This window comes from Dendrobium catenatum, unplaced genomic scaffold (genome assembly GCF_001605985.2).
Source record: "Dendrobium catenatum unplaced genomic scaffold, ASM160598v2 fragScaff_scaffold_1271, whole genome shotgun sequence".
In the NCBI taxonomy this organism is placed as follows: Eukaryota; Viridiplantae; Streptophyta; class Magnoliopsida; order Asparagales; family Orchidaceae; genus Dendrobium; species Dendrobium catenatum.
The window spans coordinates 133,714-151,021 of NW_021319733.1; the positions used below are offsets into that span (position 1 = coordinate 133,714).

At 40.1% G+C, this 17,308-nt stretch overlaps 1 protein-coding gene across 1 annotated transcript in view; it reads right to left on the reverse strand.

Moving 5' to 3' along the window:
• The window catches only part of LOC110100840 (pentatricopeptide repeat-containing protein At5g65560), a 32,433-nt gene extending 16,107 nt beyond the window's left edge, over nucleotides 1-16,326 (reverse strand). Inside the window, exons 1-2 of the mRNA XM_020828531.2 lie at nucleotides 13,371-16,326; nucleotides 13,040-13,152 (exon numbers count right to left, since the gene is read on the reverse strand). Coding sequence (XP_020684190.1) covers nucleotides 13,595-16,189 — 2,595 coding nt within the window. The 5' untranslated portion in view covers nucleotides 16,190-16,326 and the 3' untranslated portion in view covers nucleotides 13,040-13,152; nucleotides 13,371-13,594. The remainder of the gene's footprint in view (nucleotides 1-13,039; nucleotides 13,153-13,370) is intronic.
• Between the last annotated feature and the right edge of the window lie 982 nt (nucleotides 16,327-17,308).

The window sequence follows — 17,308 nt, forward strand, 5'->3', positions numbered from 1 at the left end:
GTTTCTTTTCCAAGCACCAAATATACCACTTCAGACCGTGTTAATTCATTTGTGTTCAAAAGCAATTCAGGAGTGAAAGATTTCGTAGATTTCTTGTTCTTTGTTGATGGGTCAGAAATGTTTCTTTGTGGAAAAAGAGTGAACTCCTTATTATCTTTAATTAAGGTATAGGTGTTCTTTTCTCCATCATGAATGGTTTTATGATCATACTGCCATGGACGACCCAAAAGGATATGACAGACTTCAAGAGATACTACATCACAGACAATTTGATCCTTGTAAGTTCCTCCAATTGTTAAGTTCACAGTGCATTGTTTGGTTATAGGAACCTCACCCCCTTCTTTAAACCAAGATATTTTATATGACTTAACAAGAGGTTTTGTTTTTAATTTAAGCTTTTCCACCATGTGTTGTGACACGAAATTTCCTGAACTTCCACTATCAATTATTAAGGTACAAATTTTTCCTTCAACGGTGCAGGTAGTACTAAAGATATTTCTTCTAAGCCATTTATCTTCCTTTTCAATTTGAGCAGTTAAAACTTGTTGAATTACTAACAATGGTTCTCCTTCATCACCTTCCAAGTCAAATTTTTTCATTTCAGCTTCATTTTCAGATTCTGTTTCGTTTTCTTCCTCTTCCACTATTTCTTTTTCATTTTCTATGAAGTTATTGCGTGGAGGGTAATTTTTTCTGCAAGTAGCCGACAAATGACCATATAAACCACATTTGTAACAAGGCCCAATCAGTTTAGGTTGCTCATTAAGTTTAAATCCCATTAACCCTTTACCCTTATACAGATTTTGACTTTCAACAGCTTTAACTTTCACACCTGAAGTTCCAACAGAAGTTTGAGAATGAATTTTAGCCCCACTAGTTTGTCGCCGCTTATATGTTACAGTTATTTTGTTGCTTCCTCGCAAATGTTGTTTTTCAATTTTCAAGGCCATGTAATAAGCTTCATCTGACTTAATGACATGATTCAAATTAAGTTGATCCTAAATTGTCCATTTTAACCCATTAAGAAATCTGGTTACAGTTTTCTCCTCAGATTCAACCAAATCATTTCTAGCTTGCAATTTAAAAAAGTTTTCAGTGTATTCTTCCACAGTATGATTTTCTTGACGCAAATTGTTAAATTCCTGAAAGAGAGTTCTTGAATGATGAAAAGGCAGAAATTTTCCTTTCATATTTTCTTTCATCCTATCCCAAGTTTGAATTTTTTCCTTACCTCGCTTTAATCTATTGTTTTGTAAGTTTTTCAACCAAGTTAATGCATGTCCCATTAGTTTTAAACTTGTGAATTTGACTTTTTGATTATCCGGAATTTCTTTTCATTCAAAAAATTGATCCATTTTCTCTACCCATTCGATGAATTGTTCAGGTTGTAATTTTCCTTCAAAATTGTGGACATCGATTTTAATTCCGTAATCTCAGTTTCTTTGTCGCCTATTTTGATTTCTAGGTTCCTCATCCTCACTTTCAGAAGTTTGAACATTAGGATTAACATTAGCTTGATTGACATTCAGATTAGCAATTACTTCAGCTACCGTGTTGATTTGTTGTTACAAATTATTCACTTGTTGCATCATTTGTTGTCAATCCCGTTGATTATTAGTCATTTGTTAATCACAAAAGAGAAAGACTCCCACCTACCCAAAAATAAGCAAACTTGCTCTGATACCAAATTTGATGTAAGCACACTAGTTAGAAAAGCCAAAACAAGAAGAACAATGGGCAGAACTAAATCAAACTCGATTCAAATAGTAGCAATCATCTATAACATCCAAAATCTGATGAAAAAAACTAGAAGAAAGTCAAAAGAAACATAAAATAATAATAAAAAAAACGATATCCTCAAACAACCGTCAGAGCGGGTTCCTCACATGCATCAAAATGTAGGTTAAAGTAAAATAATGCTTAGGGCTAGCAAACCGATGGTCCACCACAGCAAGATTGTCCAACCGTCCAATCCAAACTCCTCCAGCAAATACTCCCAAATCAGCCAACAAACACCACCAAAGCTCAAGAAGAAGGATACAAATGGAGTCGAACTTGCGGAGACACGAAAAAGATAAGAAGCCGAGACGAAAGAGGAGAAGCTCGCAAGCTTTCCTAGAGGAGAAGGAGAATGGAACAAGCTCTCAAGCTTTTCCAAGAAGAACCCTCAGGTTTTTAGCAACTTTGCTCTCAATAATCAACTCCCCTTCCCTCTCAAAACATCTCATTCTCATATTTATAGGCGAGAGAGGAGAAACCAAACAGCCCCAAAAACCCTTCATATTTTTAATTAAATGAGGGAAATGAAAAGCCAACAGCCACTTTACTGCCTTCCCCCAAATCTACACAGGAAACAAAGCACCATAAGCCACGGAAAAGCCCCCAACACCCACGGGAAAGTAGCCCAGCCAGGGACCAGAAGAGGCAGCCGCAGGAACCAAAGAGGCCCGCATGGAACCGATGCACCAAAGACACAAGAAGGCCACCCAGCACAGAAAACCAGCAGCCAACCGTGGAAATCAAGGGGCCTATACACGGAAAACAGCCAACCGTGGAAACCAAGGAGCCAAGGCACAGAAAACAGCCAACCGTGGGAACCAAGGGACCAAGGCACGGGATACAACCAGCATAGAAAACCCAAAAGACAGCCACAAAAACCCATGGGACAAAGGCAGATTTTAAAGAAGAAAAGGGGAGGAGAAGGGACAAGACCACTCCAAAATGAATCCAACTTATGAGCTTACCTTAGAACATTAACGAGCTATGTAGTTCTCCCATTAAATGAACTAAACTTCAGCTCATCATTAATAAGCTAGCAATTAAGCTCAACTCCAATGAACCATCTCCTTCCAAACTTCACCATAAGACCAAAACTGTGGACCATAAGCCAACCTGAGAACCAACAGCAGCCAAGGACCAATCAAGCTAGCAAACCAAAGGCCTACCAAGCCCCAAACACAACCTATCATGATCATTGGATGCCTTCCATCATTGGATAGCTAAAAAAGAAAAAATAAATAAAAAACTACATTAACATGCTAGTGTTCAATATAAAATAAAAATACATAATATTTGATAGCATCAGCAGGTCGAACCCCGCCAGGGGGCAGCGCCCCCGACAGACCGGTATATTCTTGTATTCATGTTGTTTTATTATTGGTAGTACAAATAATTGTTAAAATAAATCTTCAAATTCAGAGTTGACAAAATATTTTGTTATTTTTTGTCATTATTTATAATTTTAAATTAATTTATTTTAATCGTTTTGAGGCTTTTCGCCTCGCTTAGAAAAAACACCTCGATTCTCGATTTTGCCTCGCTTAGAAGTCTTCTTCCCAGCTTTATTCTATAATAAGAGGTAACCAAGATGGCTTAGAAATAGTAGAAATTAACTAGAAGCAAAAAAAACATATATCCCTAAAACATATGGCTGACAACGTTCATATAGAACTAACGTTATACTATTAATGTGGTGGCTTCTCTGAAGGGGTTGCAGCAACTTTCAAGTTATTCACTTCTCCACAAGATTGTTCATTCAATTGATTCCTCTTTTCATAGCAATGTAGCATTTTGTTAGGAACCCATTGTATATTCTTCGATTGCAGCTTTTAAAGGATGTTGTATCAGTCACAGTCCGTGATTTTGGATGTGCGGATAGAAATCAGTTTTAGTGGAAGGCATTCTTCATCAGATGGTAGACATAGTTGAGAGTAAGCTCAATTCAATAGCTAAACAAAGCATTCATCTTCATAAGATGTAAGAATCGGTCCGGCCAATTCAGTTGAACTGGTCGTAGCTTAAATCGAGAGAAGTTGCAGGCATGCGAGTGGTAACCGAGCGGGCAAAACGAATCAAGCACGAACGCTGGAGCAGACGACGAGGCAGAACATTTCGAATAGGCGAGGAAACATCCTCAGAAATGAAAAATAGCGACTCTTAATATGTGATATCTTCGATTTGCTTCATCCAATTCAACAAATGAGCGAAAGAACAGCGGAGGCAACAATCAAGAGCAAGTAGAAGCAGAAGGAAAGAAACATAGAGAAAGAGAAGAAAAAATCAATGTTTTTAAAACCGGACCAGACCGGCCAGTTCAACTGGTTGAACCGCAAACCAGTCGGCCAGCCGGTTACAGGTAGCTTAAGAACCGCCCCAGCAGAGAACCGGGCTTGAACCGTTCAAACCGCCTGTTTGACCGCCGAACCGGAAAACTGGTCCCGTTTAAAAAAACCAGCCAGTTCAAATGAAGCGATTTTTGAGCCGTCCGATTTAATCCAACGGCTTAGAGAAAGGAGGGCTTATAACAAAACAAATACAAATCCTATTCTTCCTCATTCGTTCGTGATTCCTCCAGGCGCGCGACTCCTCTCGGACGGGACGGACGGAAGACGTACAGAAGGTGTTGTTTTGTCGGAGCAATGAAACTGATCGAACTCATTGAAGGTTTCCTTATCTTGGTCAAGTTCTCCTCTCCTACCCACTGTGAGTTTTTTAATTTTCACACACTTCTCCTTGCTCCTTTTTTGCAACCGACGGTACCTTGTGATTCTTGATGTGTTTTCTTGTTTGATGGTGGAAATTGAAATTTGTGTTTGTGTTTCACTGTTTCTTTTCAATAGTAGCTTGTGATTTTTGAAATTTCACTCCTATCTTTTTTTAAAGAAGTTCAATTAGGAGTTAGACGTGCTTGTTTAATTTTTTCATTACTTTGAATGAAGTAAGATTTTATGGTTTTTATTTGCCCTTGATATTTCAAAAGCACTGTTTCTTTTCGGAGATACAAAAGCTCTATAAAAATAAAAGTTTTGAAAATCGGACCGGACAACAAACCGGAAGAAGGAGAGGTTCATGGTTAGACCGATTGAACTGGGGTTGAACCGAATGACGTGATAAATAATAATATTATTAAAAAAATAAAATAAATGTTAAATTTTCATGTAATACCTTCATTCTACATTCTATTTTCATAACTCCTAATTCAAATAACATAAACATGATATCAATAAAGTTTATAAAATATAAAAAAATAACACATAATATAAGTGTTGCATCAAATAAGTCAATAAAACATAAACAAATGCATAGCTTTTGTCATCAAACAAAATGTTCATAATTTCATATAAAGTCAATATTCAAAGTTCAAACATAAATATGGAAATAAATCTAGAAGTCGTCTCCTAGATTTAAAGCATCAAAAGTTATCTCTCTAAATCCTTGTTCATCAAAACATTCCCCTCCAAAAGCATCAATATCGTCATCGCCAATTATTTTATTGTCATTTCGAACATCATCTAAGACATTATCATCTGCATATTAGCTTACTTTAAGGTTCTTTATTACAACTATTATTAAGTTCTTCAGCAATAGGAATGACATCTTCAGCATATATTTCATTCTCTAAATTCTCCAGAATAAACTCTGAAACTGGTTCTTCATCAAAAACTAAAAAATCTGTCATCTCTATGCTTGCATAATCCAAATGATCGGAGTTTCTTTTTTTTTTTTTTTAAATCTAAATATAATTAAAAGATCATTAAGTCATAGTGTCATACAATCAGACAAAAATAACATCTAAATATAATTAAAAGTCATGTATTCATACTTATGCCTCAAATTGAGGTTGTACCGAACAAATACAAGATCATTAAGCCTTTGATGCTCTAAATGATTTCTTCTCTTGGTATGAATTTGTTCAAATGCTTAATGATCTTGTATATTGATAGGTAATACTTGAGTTCGCAAGTAACCCTAAGGAATACTTGAGTTCGCAAGCAAACCTAATCACAATCGGAGAAGAAAACAGCAGGAAAACTGCTGTTTGCAACAGTGGACAGTAGCCGAACACAGGAAAAACAGCGAGAAATTGCGAGAAAACTGAGAGAAACTCAAACCAAGACTTGTAGTCCACTAGTAGATGAATAAAATCAGCAAGGATACAATCATTCTTCAATTCGAGAGGAAGAACCACTCTCCAAATCTCTAGCAATGCCAGGAGCCCAACACAAGCAAACCCTAGATCTCCAATCTTCTCCCAAATCCAAGATAGCCCTAATTCACTCATTACTACCTAATTAAAACAAAAGGAATCATACAAATTACCTAAACACCCTTCTAATTCAAATTTTCCCTCCTAAAAATATATTTAAACCCAATTGGGGCCCACAAGGACTTATGCCCCCCCTGGCCTCCCTTTGTTCCGCCGGCTATAGACCTGGACCGATCCAGGCTGAACCGGTCCAGCCTGCCCCTCCTGGGCCGGCTTATCAGTACTCCCCTCCCAAAAACTCACCTTGTCCTCAAGGTGGAAAGAAGGGAACTGCTGCTTCACAATCTCGTAGGGCTCCCACGTAGCCTCGTAGTCTGGAAGATCTTTCCATTTGATCAACACTTCCTTGGTTCCTTTTTTATTAACTCTTACTCCTTCCAGCTCCACAGGTTCCATGACCACCTCCAAATCCTCTGTTAATGATGCAGGTAGCTCAGCACTGGCTGCATGCTCCCCAAGTGCTCTCCTCAATTGTGACACATGGAACATCGGGTGTATGGTAGCAGAGGGGGTAACTTCAGACGATATGCTACTGCTCCAATCCTCCCCATGACCTCATAGGGACCAAAATACCTTGGGGTCAGTTTCTCGTTCCTCTTGTTTGCCACTGATTTCTGCCTGTAAGGCCTTAACTTCTGAAACACCTTCTTCCCCACTTCAAATTATATGTCTCTCCTATGTCTATCTGCTCGCTTCTTTATAATTTGTTGTGCCCTTCCAAAGTGCTTCTTTAACTCCTCCAGCACCTGGTCTCTTTCTTCTAAGTATTGTTCTACTGTAGAGATCGGTGTGTTTCCCCTCCCATAATGCACTAAGTATGGGGGGTCTCTTCCATATAGCACATTGAAAGGAGTCATTTGGGATGCAAAATGGTATTAAGTATTATACCAATACTCCGCACAAGGTAACCATTTCACCCACTTTCGTGGTGTTTCAGAAGCAAAACACCTCAGATAAGTCTCCAAGCTTCGGTTTACCACCTCCATCTATTCGTCTGTCTGTAGATGGTAGGCGGTACTCCTCTTAAGGACCGTGTCCTCCATCCTGAAAAGCTCTCCCTAAAACTAACTCAGGAACACCTTGTCTCTATCAGACACAATTGATTTAGGAATCCCGTGTAATCTAAACACTTCTCTGATGAAAGCGGTTGCCACTGATACCGCGGTGTAAGGATGTCGGAGGAGGATAAAATGTGCATACTTATTAAGTCGGTCCACCACTATCAAAATGACTGTGAATCCCTCTGAGCGGGGTAATCCGTCGATGAAATCCATGGACACTTCTTCCCATACTCTGTTCGTCGGTGCCAATGGCTGGAGTAACCCTCTTGGGGTCATGGCCATGTATTTATTGCGCTGACATACCTCATATTTTGCCACCATCTCCTCCACATCCTTATACATTCTCTTCCAGTAAAGCTCTGGTACCAACTGCATATATGTCTTATGTACGCCGGAGTGTCCCCCAACTGCATTGCCGTGAAATTCCTGCAATAGGTGAGGAATATGGACGGATGTTCGAGGTATCACAAATCTCCCCTGATGCAGCAACCTCTCTCCCTCCAAATAATAGCCCGAATGGCTACTACTATCCTTATTTAACTCTCCCTGATCTTCTTCAGCTCTTCATTTTGCATGCTCTCTTCCTTGATGGCCCCCCAGTCAACCATCAATAGTAGTAACACTGTCAGTCCTTGAAGTTCCCCCATGCATCTGGATAAGGCGTCAGCCGCCTTATTTTCTACCCCTGGCCGATATTGTATCTCAAAATCATACCCAAGAGCTTTGACAGCCACCTCTGATGTTCCTCGGTCACCATCCTTTGCTCCAACAAGTACTTTAGACTTCTCGGATCCGTGCGAACGATAAAATGTCTACCCATAAGGTAAGGTCGTCATTTCTGAATGGCCAAGACTATGGCCATTAATTCCCTCTCATATACTGACTTCAACCGGGCCCTGGTTGATAGCACCTGACTGAAGTAGGCTATAGGTATATGATTCTGCATCAACACTGCCCCCAATCCATATCCTGACGCATATGTCTCCACTATAAAGGTCTGGCTGAAATCTGAAAGAGCCAATATTGGGACTGTCGTCATAGCCTTCTTTAACCTCTCAAAGGCTTGGGTTACTGCCTCCCCCCATGAAAAATTGTCCTTCATCAGTTGCTCAGTCAAGGGCCAAGCAATGGTACCGTACCCCTTCACGAACCTTCTGTAGTAGCCTGCCAAGCATAGGAACCCCCGTAACTCCCTTATGTTCCTAGGCATTGGCCATCTCTGCATTGCCTCAATTAGCCTTCAGCTGGTGAACCTGTAGGAGTGTAAGAACCTCTTCCAAGTGCCTCAGGTGCTCCTACTTGTTTCGGTTGTATACCAAAATGTTATCAAAGAAAACCAACACAAACTTCCTGAGGTACTGTCGGAACACCTTATTCATCAGGGACTGAAAAGTGGCAGGGGCGTTAGTGAGCCCAAATGGCATCGCCAGAAACTCATAGTGTCCCTCATGCGTTTGGAAAGCTGTCTTCTGGTATCTCCCTCCTTTATTCTGATTTGATGGTAGCCGGACTTCAGGTCCATCTTGGTTTCTTGGAAAACACAACTGCTCCGTGCAGTTCATCCAATAGCTCGTCAATCATCGGAATGGAAAATCTATCGGGTACTGTCTCCTTGTTCAGAGCTAGGTAATCCACACAAAATCTACAGCTTTCATCCTTCTTTTTTACCAAAAAGACTGGACTGGAGAAAGGGCTCGCACTAGGTCTAATGATTCCGGCCTCCAACATCTCCCTATTCAGCTTCTCAATTTCATCTTTCTGAATCTAGGGGTAGCGGTAAGGTCGAACACTGATCGGTGATGTCCCATCTTTCAGAAGGATCGCATGCTCCTGCTCTCTGGGTGGTGGCAAGCCTCGAGGTGACTGGAAAATGGAAAACCTCCCTGTACTACTGTATGAGTGGTTGCACCACCAGTGGAATGTCTCCCTCTTCCCCCACGCTGATTCTTTCCAATCAATGTAGCTCCACCAAATATCCCCCTCCTACCTCCTGTATCGATCTGATCATAGATTTGAGAGACACTCTTGACCTAGATAGACCTGCATTCCCCTGAATCACCATTCGTTGTCCTTCCACCTTCAATTCCATCCTTAGAGCCCCCAGTTGACCTTGGTCTCCCCCAAGATTTGCAGTCATTTCATCCCCAGGATGACGTCGGTACTTCCCAATTCTAATGGTAAGAAATCCTCCTTCACCTGGAGCCCTTGAATGGTCAATACCACTCCCCTGCAAACTCTTCTCCCCATCTCCACCTTTCCCGTGCCCATCATCACCCCGTATCCTCCTGTGTTCACTAATTTCATCCCTAACAGATGTACAATCTAATTAGAAATGAAATTGTGGGTGGCCCCACTATCAATCAGCATCACAACCTCCCGATCCACTATATCTCCCCTCACCTTCATGGTGTGATTTGGTGTGAATCCCACCACCTAATTTAGCGAGACTTCAGCGACGTCTAGATGTAGCTTCTCTTCTTCTTCCTCCACCATCCCACTCTCACCTCCCTCCTCAGTTTCCTCATCATCACAGACGGTGAGAACCTAAAGAGTTCGATCCTTACACCTATGCCCTGGCATGCACTTCTCATCGCACCTGAAGCACAACCTTTTAGCCCGCTTCTTTTGGATCTCCCTCACCGTCAGCTTCTTAAAATTTCCACCAGGCCCCCCTCCTCCTATCCTCTCCTTTGGTACTTCTCGTGGACCCCCCGGTGCAGCTCCTTTTGGAGCTAGGAAGTTAGTCGTCATCCTATAGGATCCCCCAGAGCTGCTGCTACGAGCCCCCCTCTTCAGATGCTTATGATCCTCCACCAGCTATGCCAACTCCATGGCCTCCCCCAAATCGTGTTGTCTCATCACCCTGACGGCTGCTCTGATTTCTAGTTTAAGCCCCTTCATGAAGTTCCCCTCTAGCACGGTCTCGGAGAGACGATCTAACCTGCTTGCTAGATACTCAAACCGGTCTCGGTAATTAGCCACCGTCCCCTCCTGTGTCAGGGCAAAGAACTGCTCGTAAAAGTCTCTTCCCCTACTGGTTCGAAAATGCTCTAGTAGACAGTCCTTGAACTCTCTCAAGCTTCGAATGGGCCTCCTCATGTCTCTCCATTGGTACCACGCTAGTGCCTTCTCTTCCAAACATAATCCTGCAGCTGTCAATTTCTCCTCCTCGGTCAACCCATTGACTACAAAGTACCGCTCCACCTTGTAGATCCAGCCATGTGCGTCCTTGCCCTCGAAGATGGGCATCTTCAATTTCCTCACCCTCGGATCTTCCCCGTTTCCCCTAAATCCTCCGTAACCTCCCATTCCCCGAGGGAGAAAAACTCCCCAATGATCACGACCTTCCCTCCGCCGATCATACCCATGCCCTTCCTCATAAGTCATAATCCTCCCTTTTCCTCTCCTCCTCAGCACCTCGACGGTAGAACTCATCCCTTCTCCCAAAAAATTCAACACCCCTTCTCTCATAGCACATGCTCATCTCCTCCCTAGAAAGCGGTTCTAGCGGAAGCATTCCGTCATTCCCATCAAGGATCTCCACTTCAGTAGTGTCCCTCCCCCTCAATGGGTTCGGGTTCCCGTATCTCCCATTGTCGTCGGTGGCTTCCCTTGCTTCCAATGTCGTCGGATTTGGTTTGCCCTCTAACATCTTCTTCATCATTTCTTCCAATGTCGTGAACCTCCCATCCATCTTTTCATGGATGGACGCGAATTGATTTTGAAATTCAACGGTTCTTTCTTTCAAATTGGTCTTCAGTTGGCCAATTTCTCCCTCCATAACTTCTACTTTCCTTCCGGCCATCTTCTCTGATACCAATTTGATAGGTAATAATTGAGTTCGCAAGTAACCCTAAGGAATACTTGAGTTCACAAGCAAACCTAATCACAATCGGAGAGGAAAACAGCAGGAAAACTGCTGTTTGCAACAGTGAACAGCAGCCGAACACAGGAAAAACAGCGAGAAATTACGAGAAAACTGAGAGAAACTCAAACCAAGACTTGTAGTCCACTAGTAGATGAATAAAATCAACAAGGATACAATCGTTCTTCAATTAGAGAGGAATAACCACTCTCCAAATCTCCGACAATGCCAGGAGCCCAACACAAGCAAACCATAGATCTCCAATCTTCTCCCAAATCCAAGATAGCCCTAATTATCTCATTACTACCTAATTAAAACAAAATGAATCATACAAATTACCTAAACACCCTTCTAAATCAAATTTTCCATCCTAAAAATAGATTTAAACCCAATTGGGGCCCACAAGGAGTTCCGCCCCCCCGGCCTCCCTTTGTTCCGCCGCCGAGAATTTTTTTCTTAATATGTAGATGATGATGACCTAGATGGTGTTCGAAATGATAATAAAACAATTGGCAATGACGATATTGATGCTTTTGGAGGGGAATGTTTTGATGAACAAGGATTTAGGAATATAACTTTTGATGCTTCAAATCTATAAGACGAATTCTAGATTTATTTCCATATTTATGTTTGAACTTTGAAGTTTGACTTGATATGAAATTATGAACATTTTGTTTGATGACAAAAGCTATGCATTTGTTTATGTTTTATTGACTTATTTGATACGACACTTATATTATGTGTTATTTGTTTATATTTCATAAACTTAATTGATATCATGTTTATGTTATTTGAATTAGAAGCTATGAAAATAGAATGTAGAATGAAGGTATTACATGAAAATTTAACATTTATTTTATTTTATTAATAATATTATTATTTATTACGTCAACCGTGAACCTCTCCTTCCGGTTTGTTGTCCGATCCGATTTTCAAAACCTTGGAAAAAAGGAAGACATGTGCGTGCAAGTTAGGGCTCAGGATTTAACAAGCTAGGGAGGCTAGGGTTTCGTTGATTGGTAGAAGTTAAGATTTTTATGTATTATTTTGATAAAAGATGATGATAAGAATTTTTTTTAAGAAAATTAATATATTATAAATTAATTAATAATGATATGTATATAAGATAATATGATATTTTAAATTAGGTGATGAATAAATTAAATTTATATAATTTTAATTGAGAAGAATAATGAATTATAATAAATTGTATAGGAAATGAGATATTAGAGATAGTATCAGCAAAAGAAAATTTAATTGACCGTCCGATCGTCTATTCCCGCCTCGTTAATTCGAGTTGTCGGACCAGGTCATGGCATAACATTTATTAAATTTGGCTACTTCTAGATTTTATTAAATCATGTTAAAACTTAAAAGATAGAGTGACAATGGGTTTCAACATCACAGTAGGATTCGCTCGCCTCCAAAAACTATCTGGCAATATTTTGTCCAAAACTTGCTTATTTAAAAAGCTACAACCAAACAGCCTGTGAGGCATGACACAATATTTACTTATTCTACATCACTATACCTCTATTCCTTACAAGTTCAATAATCATGGAACAACCATCATAAAAATTTTCATTTTAAGTTAGATATGGACAGAACTTTGAATTAAAAAGGGCAGTAGAAAGGAAAAGCTATAATTCAAATAAACAAATAAAATAACCAGTGTATATCCACCACTGATAAAATGGAAAATGTTTTAAGTTGTTTCAATGCCCTCAAGAATACAACATGTTGAAAACAATACTAGGGACTTGCAAATTTTTTTGTGATGGTGGATCCGGCGGAAGCATAGAAGATAAAACATAGCAAGAACAGTCCAATTTTCTTTAAAAATAATTCCCTGACACAGGATTTAAAGCTTAAAAATAATTTTTACACAGCTTTCCCCAGCTATGATGCTGAGCAAAATTTCACGGGCTTGTGATCAACTTTAAAGTCTGAAATATCAACATGGGAGAATTCATCACTACTTGAGAAAAGATAAAAGCACCAAATTTGCTGCTAATGCAATTATCAGTAGGATAAGGCAGAATGAATTTTGCTATCAAAAGAAATCACCTATCCTTTCATAAAACGGTGTGCTGAAATCATTTTGCTCTTATTGAAATACTCATATCATCCACGCTACAAGGTTCATACGTTCCACCATAATGCATAAAAAACAATGATGCCTACAAAATAGAAATGATAAAAATGAAAGTTAAAAGGTAGTATCTTTCAATTCCAGCTACGTACAAACTATGGCACAAAATATTTCAAATAAAATCCTAATTAAAAGAGTGATAGAAGGTCTTAGTATCACAGAGGGATGGATAAAAATAATACAAGGAAAAATAAGGATGAAAAAAGAAAAAAAAAAAGGCACTTGGCATAGCTGATGGAGACTTACCAGCCTATTGCTGAGTTATTAAAAGAAAAAAATGCAATTTTTTCAGTGGTTTGGATCTTTGGAACCATTTCAGATCTTCAATGACCAGGGCATGGTTCTTCCTAGTTAGGTGCAGCGATGAAATGGAGAAATAATTATCAAGACGTATAGTATATACACAAAAGTGCATGTCCACTGGTTAGCATCCCACGTATCAACGGGTACAAACATCACGTCAGAGCAAACTATGAAAAATTATTCTGCAACTTATCCTCTCTCTCCAGTGCCTCCGACAGAAACATCCCTGAAGAATTCAGCATTCGGTGCAACTTAGCATACGTTAGATTGCTCGGGAGACAGTTCTTCTCCTCCATTATTGACAATATTTCAGAACAAAAATCAATGTATCCCTGTGCCAATAGAGTGCCTTTCAATATTCTCCAAGTAATTTCATCATAATTATAGTCACCCGTAAATAAACCATGAAAAACTTGTTTGGCCTTCTCAAAGTTCCCTTCGTTACAGAGTCCTGAAATAAGAAGCTGATAGGATTCCAAATGTGGCGGACCAACTAAAGAAATCAAGGAATCCATAAACTCCGATGCTTCAATATATAGTTTTAACCTGCAACAGCAGCTTATTAAAGAAGTATACGTTTCTTTATTAGGTGATTTTCCAACTTCTTGCATTTGGATGAATAAAAGCTTTGCTTCTTCCAATCGATCCATTTTGCAAAATCCATTTATGAGGGTATTGTAGGTACTGATGCTAGGAATGCAACCATATTTGTGCATCTCCTGTATAAGATCTACGACAGTATCCATCTCCAATACCTTCCACATGACTTCAGAACCAAATGAAATCAAAGAAGCTTGTTTCTTTTCAATCATAAGCTTAAATAAAATAGAAAAAGTTATATCATTGGGCTCAATTCCTGATGTCATCATCTCATTGAGAGCAGAGAAAGCTTGATCTATCAATCCAATGCTTCTGTAACCATCAATCACTGCAGTGTATGTAACCAAACTTGGAAGAACTCCATCTCTCTTCATCCGCATAATCATATTCTCTGCTTCTTTTAACATCTTGCAATTGAAATAGGAGTGAATGAATGCAGTATAAGTGAATGCATCTGGCTTGCATCCTGAAGAAATCATCTCACCAAAAATTATTTTAGCATCCTCAAATTTTCCCTCAGTCAAGAACAAATCAATTAAAATAGTGTAACTAACAGCTGTAGGTTTAACTTTTATCTTCAACATATGAATAAGGATAGACTTAGCCTCCTCTCTCTTATTTTCTCTGAACAAAACATCCAACAAAAAACTATAGATGAAGGGGTCGGGTACAAAATTTTTTGATAGCATCTCCTTCAGCGAAGATTGAGCATCATCAATCCTCCCTGCTTTGTGCAGCCCATCAATCAATGCGGTATAAACCACCTTGTTCACGTTTAAGCCTTTTTTAACAATATTATTAAAGAACTCCTTAGCTTCCTCAATTTTTCCCCCTTTACAAAGAGCATCTATCAAAATTGAACACGTCCGCTCATTTGGAACCAAGCCATTCTCTTCCATTAAATCCAACAATTCAAATGCACAGCTAAAATGGCCCTCCCTGCATTGCCCCTGGATCAATGTTGTGTAAGTGACAACGTTTGGAGACAAACCAGTTTCGAGCATCCTACTCAAAAGATTCATAGCTTCATGCACTCTCCTCTCCTGACACAGACCACAAATCAACTCACTGTAAGTCTGCACATCTGGCTTACATCCCTTCGATTCCATCATTTCAAATACGCCAAAAGCAGAAGCAACTCTCCCTGCCTTGCAATAACCGTCAATCAAGGCATTGTAAGTAACAACATTGAGAACCAAACCCTTCCTCGTAATTTCATCCATCATTGATTCAGCATTTCCAATCTTCCCATTCTTGAGCAAGCACTGAATGACGACAGTGTAGGAATGGATATCAGGCTGGCACCCATCATCATCCATTCTAGAAAACAAAGATAATGCCTCTGTGAACCTGCCGGCTTCACATAGCCCGTGAATTATCACTGTGTATGACACCTCATTCCTAGGGCAACCCTTCTCTGGCATCATAAAAAAGACCCAGCAGGCGCTCTCCAAGCTCTTAGCCTTACAGCAGCCCAAGATCAATGACGTATAAGTAAAAGTATCAGGGTTCAATCCCGCATGTAGTAATTGTTTGAAGTACACATTTGCCTGAGCAAGATTGCCAACCTTGCAATAAGCATTCATCATCGTATTGTAGGTATGCACATTGGGAAAAATCTCACCTTTGCTAATTATTTCGAAAACCGATTCCATTTCATCAATCATGGAGAAAGTTCGCAGCGCCATTAGCAAATTGTTGAAGCAGCGGATGCTGCAGGAGCGTTCAGCGGCCAAGAGAAGTAGGTCGAGTACGGCGAGGAGTTCGTCCCGGCAATGGCAAGACCGAATGGTGGAGATAGCGAATTTTTCAAGAGGGGAAGGAAGCGTGGAACGAAGGAGCGAACGAAGGAGGGCGGCGTGGGTCGTGACGGTGTGCTGGAAAGATGGTTGATGGCCAATCCAGTCAAAGAAGGCAACAGCAGCGGAAGGTTTGAGGGGAAGGGAGAGGAGTAGGTGGGAGAGGAGAGTAGGGGTAAGAGATTTGGCGAGGCGGTCGAGAGAGAGGTTGTTTCGCCAGTCAGGGCGGGAGAGGATGTAAGGGAGATCGGCGGATAATTTTAGGATATTGCGAGTGGAAGGAGAAGCAGCCGTCGCTGCGGCTGTGGCGTAGGCGGATGAGAAAGCTCTTTGGACAGTATATGCGTAACGCATGGTCGTCATCTTCCGTGGCAGGGAAGATTCCCCATGTTAGCTTAGGGTTTAGTGCTCGGGCGGCGGAGCGAACTGGGTCGGCGGCGGCAGAAGGCGCGGGGTCTTTAGCCGCGCGGGTTTTCTCACCTCGTTGAGAGGAGAAATTATTAGATTAGAGTTTTTTTTTTTTTGGAAAATTTGGGGACAATTCAAATTTCATTAAATAAAAATTAGTTACATGTGTACAAAAAAAAATTGAACAAATATATATATATTAGGAAAGAGCTACCACCATAGGAAGTAGCAAGAGGGAGATCATCAATTAGATGCAAAAATACACATGTCATAAAAAAATAAGCCAAAAAATCAGGCTGATTAGAAAAAGCATATAATAAAAAGGCTAAGTGGAAAAATTAAGCATCCTAGAATCCACGAACAACCCCAACAGAAGTTGAGGGGGAAAGAATCCAATCAGGCTCAATATAGTCAGATATACACCCTCGAAAATTGAAATCCCCCGGTTGCCAGAGATTCCCTCAAATAAGATTTTGTTGTAAGAATCGCCATCCATGGGGAGAGGATGAAATCTGAACATCATCGCCCCCAAAACAAAATGAAGCACCCAACAAAACACCGGCAAAAAGCAGCCATACACAATAACCAAACAGGGCCGACATAACCACGCCAGAACAAGAAAAAAACCACACCAAGAGAAACTACATCAGAGCTTTGAGATCCTCCCCATTCTTCCATCTATGTAATTTAATAGTCATGACCTTTTTAATCAATACTTGAATAGTCGAAGAGCTTTTAAAACAATTGTTGAATTTCATATCATTCCCCTCCCTTCATATATAATAAATAGTAGCCCATAAACCCAACAGAAAAAAAGCCATCCTACTAGTTCTTGAACAGCTCCAACTAGAGAAAAATTCACCAATATGGCTGAGATTATGTCTCAACAGAAAAATATTTAGAGGGTGTATTAGAGTAGTAATGGTGTTAAAAGTGTAGTCACACTCAAAGAAGAAGTGTGATACAGTTTCAAGACCTGAGTAACAGAAAGCACAACTGGGATCCACGGCAATGTTCCTTTTAAGTAATTCATCAGCAGTTTTCAACCCTCCAACAAAACAAAGTCAAGCATTA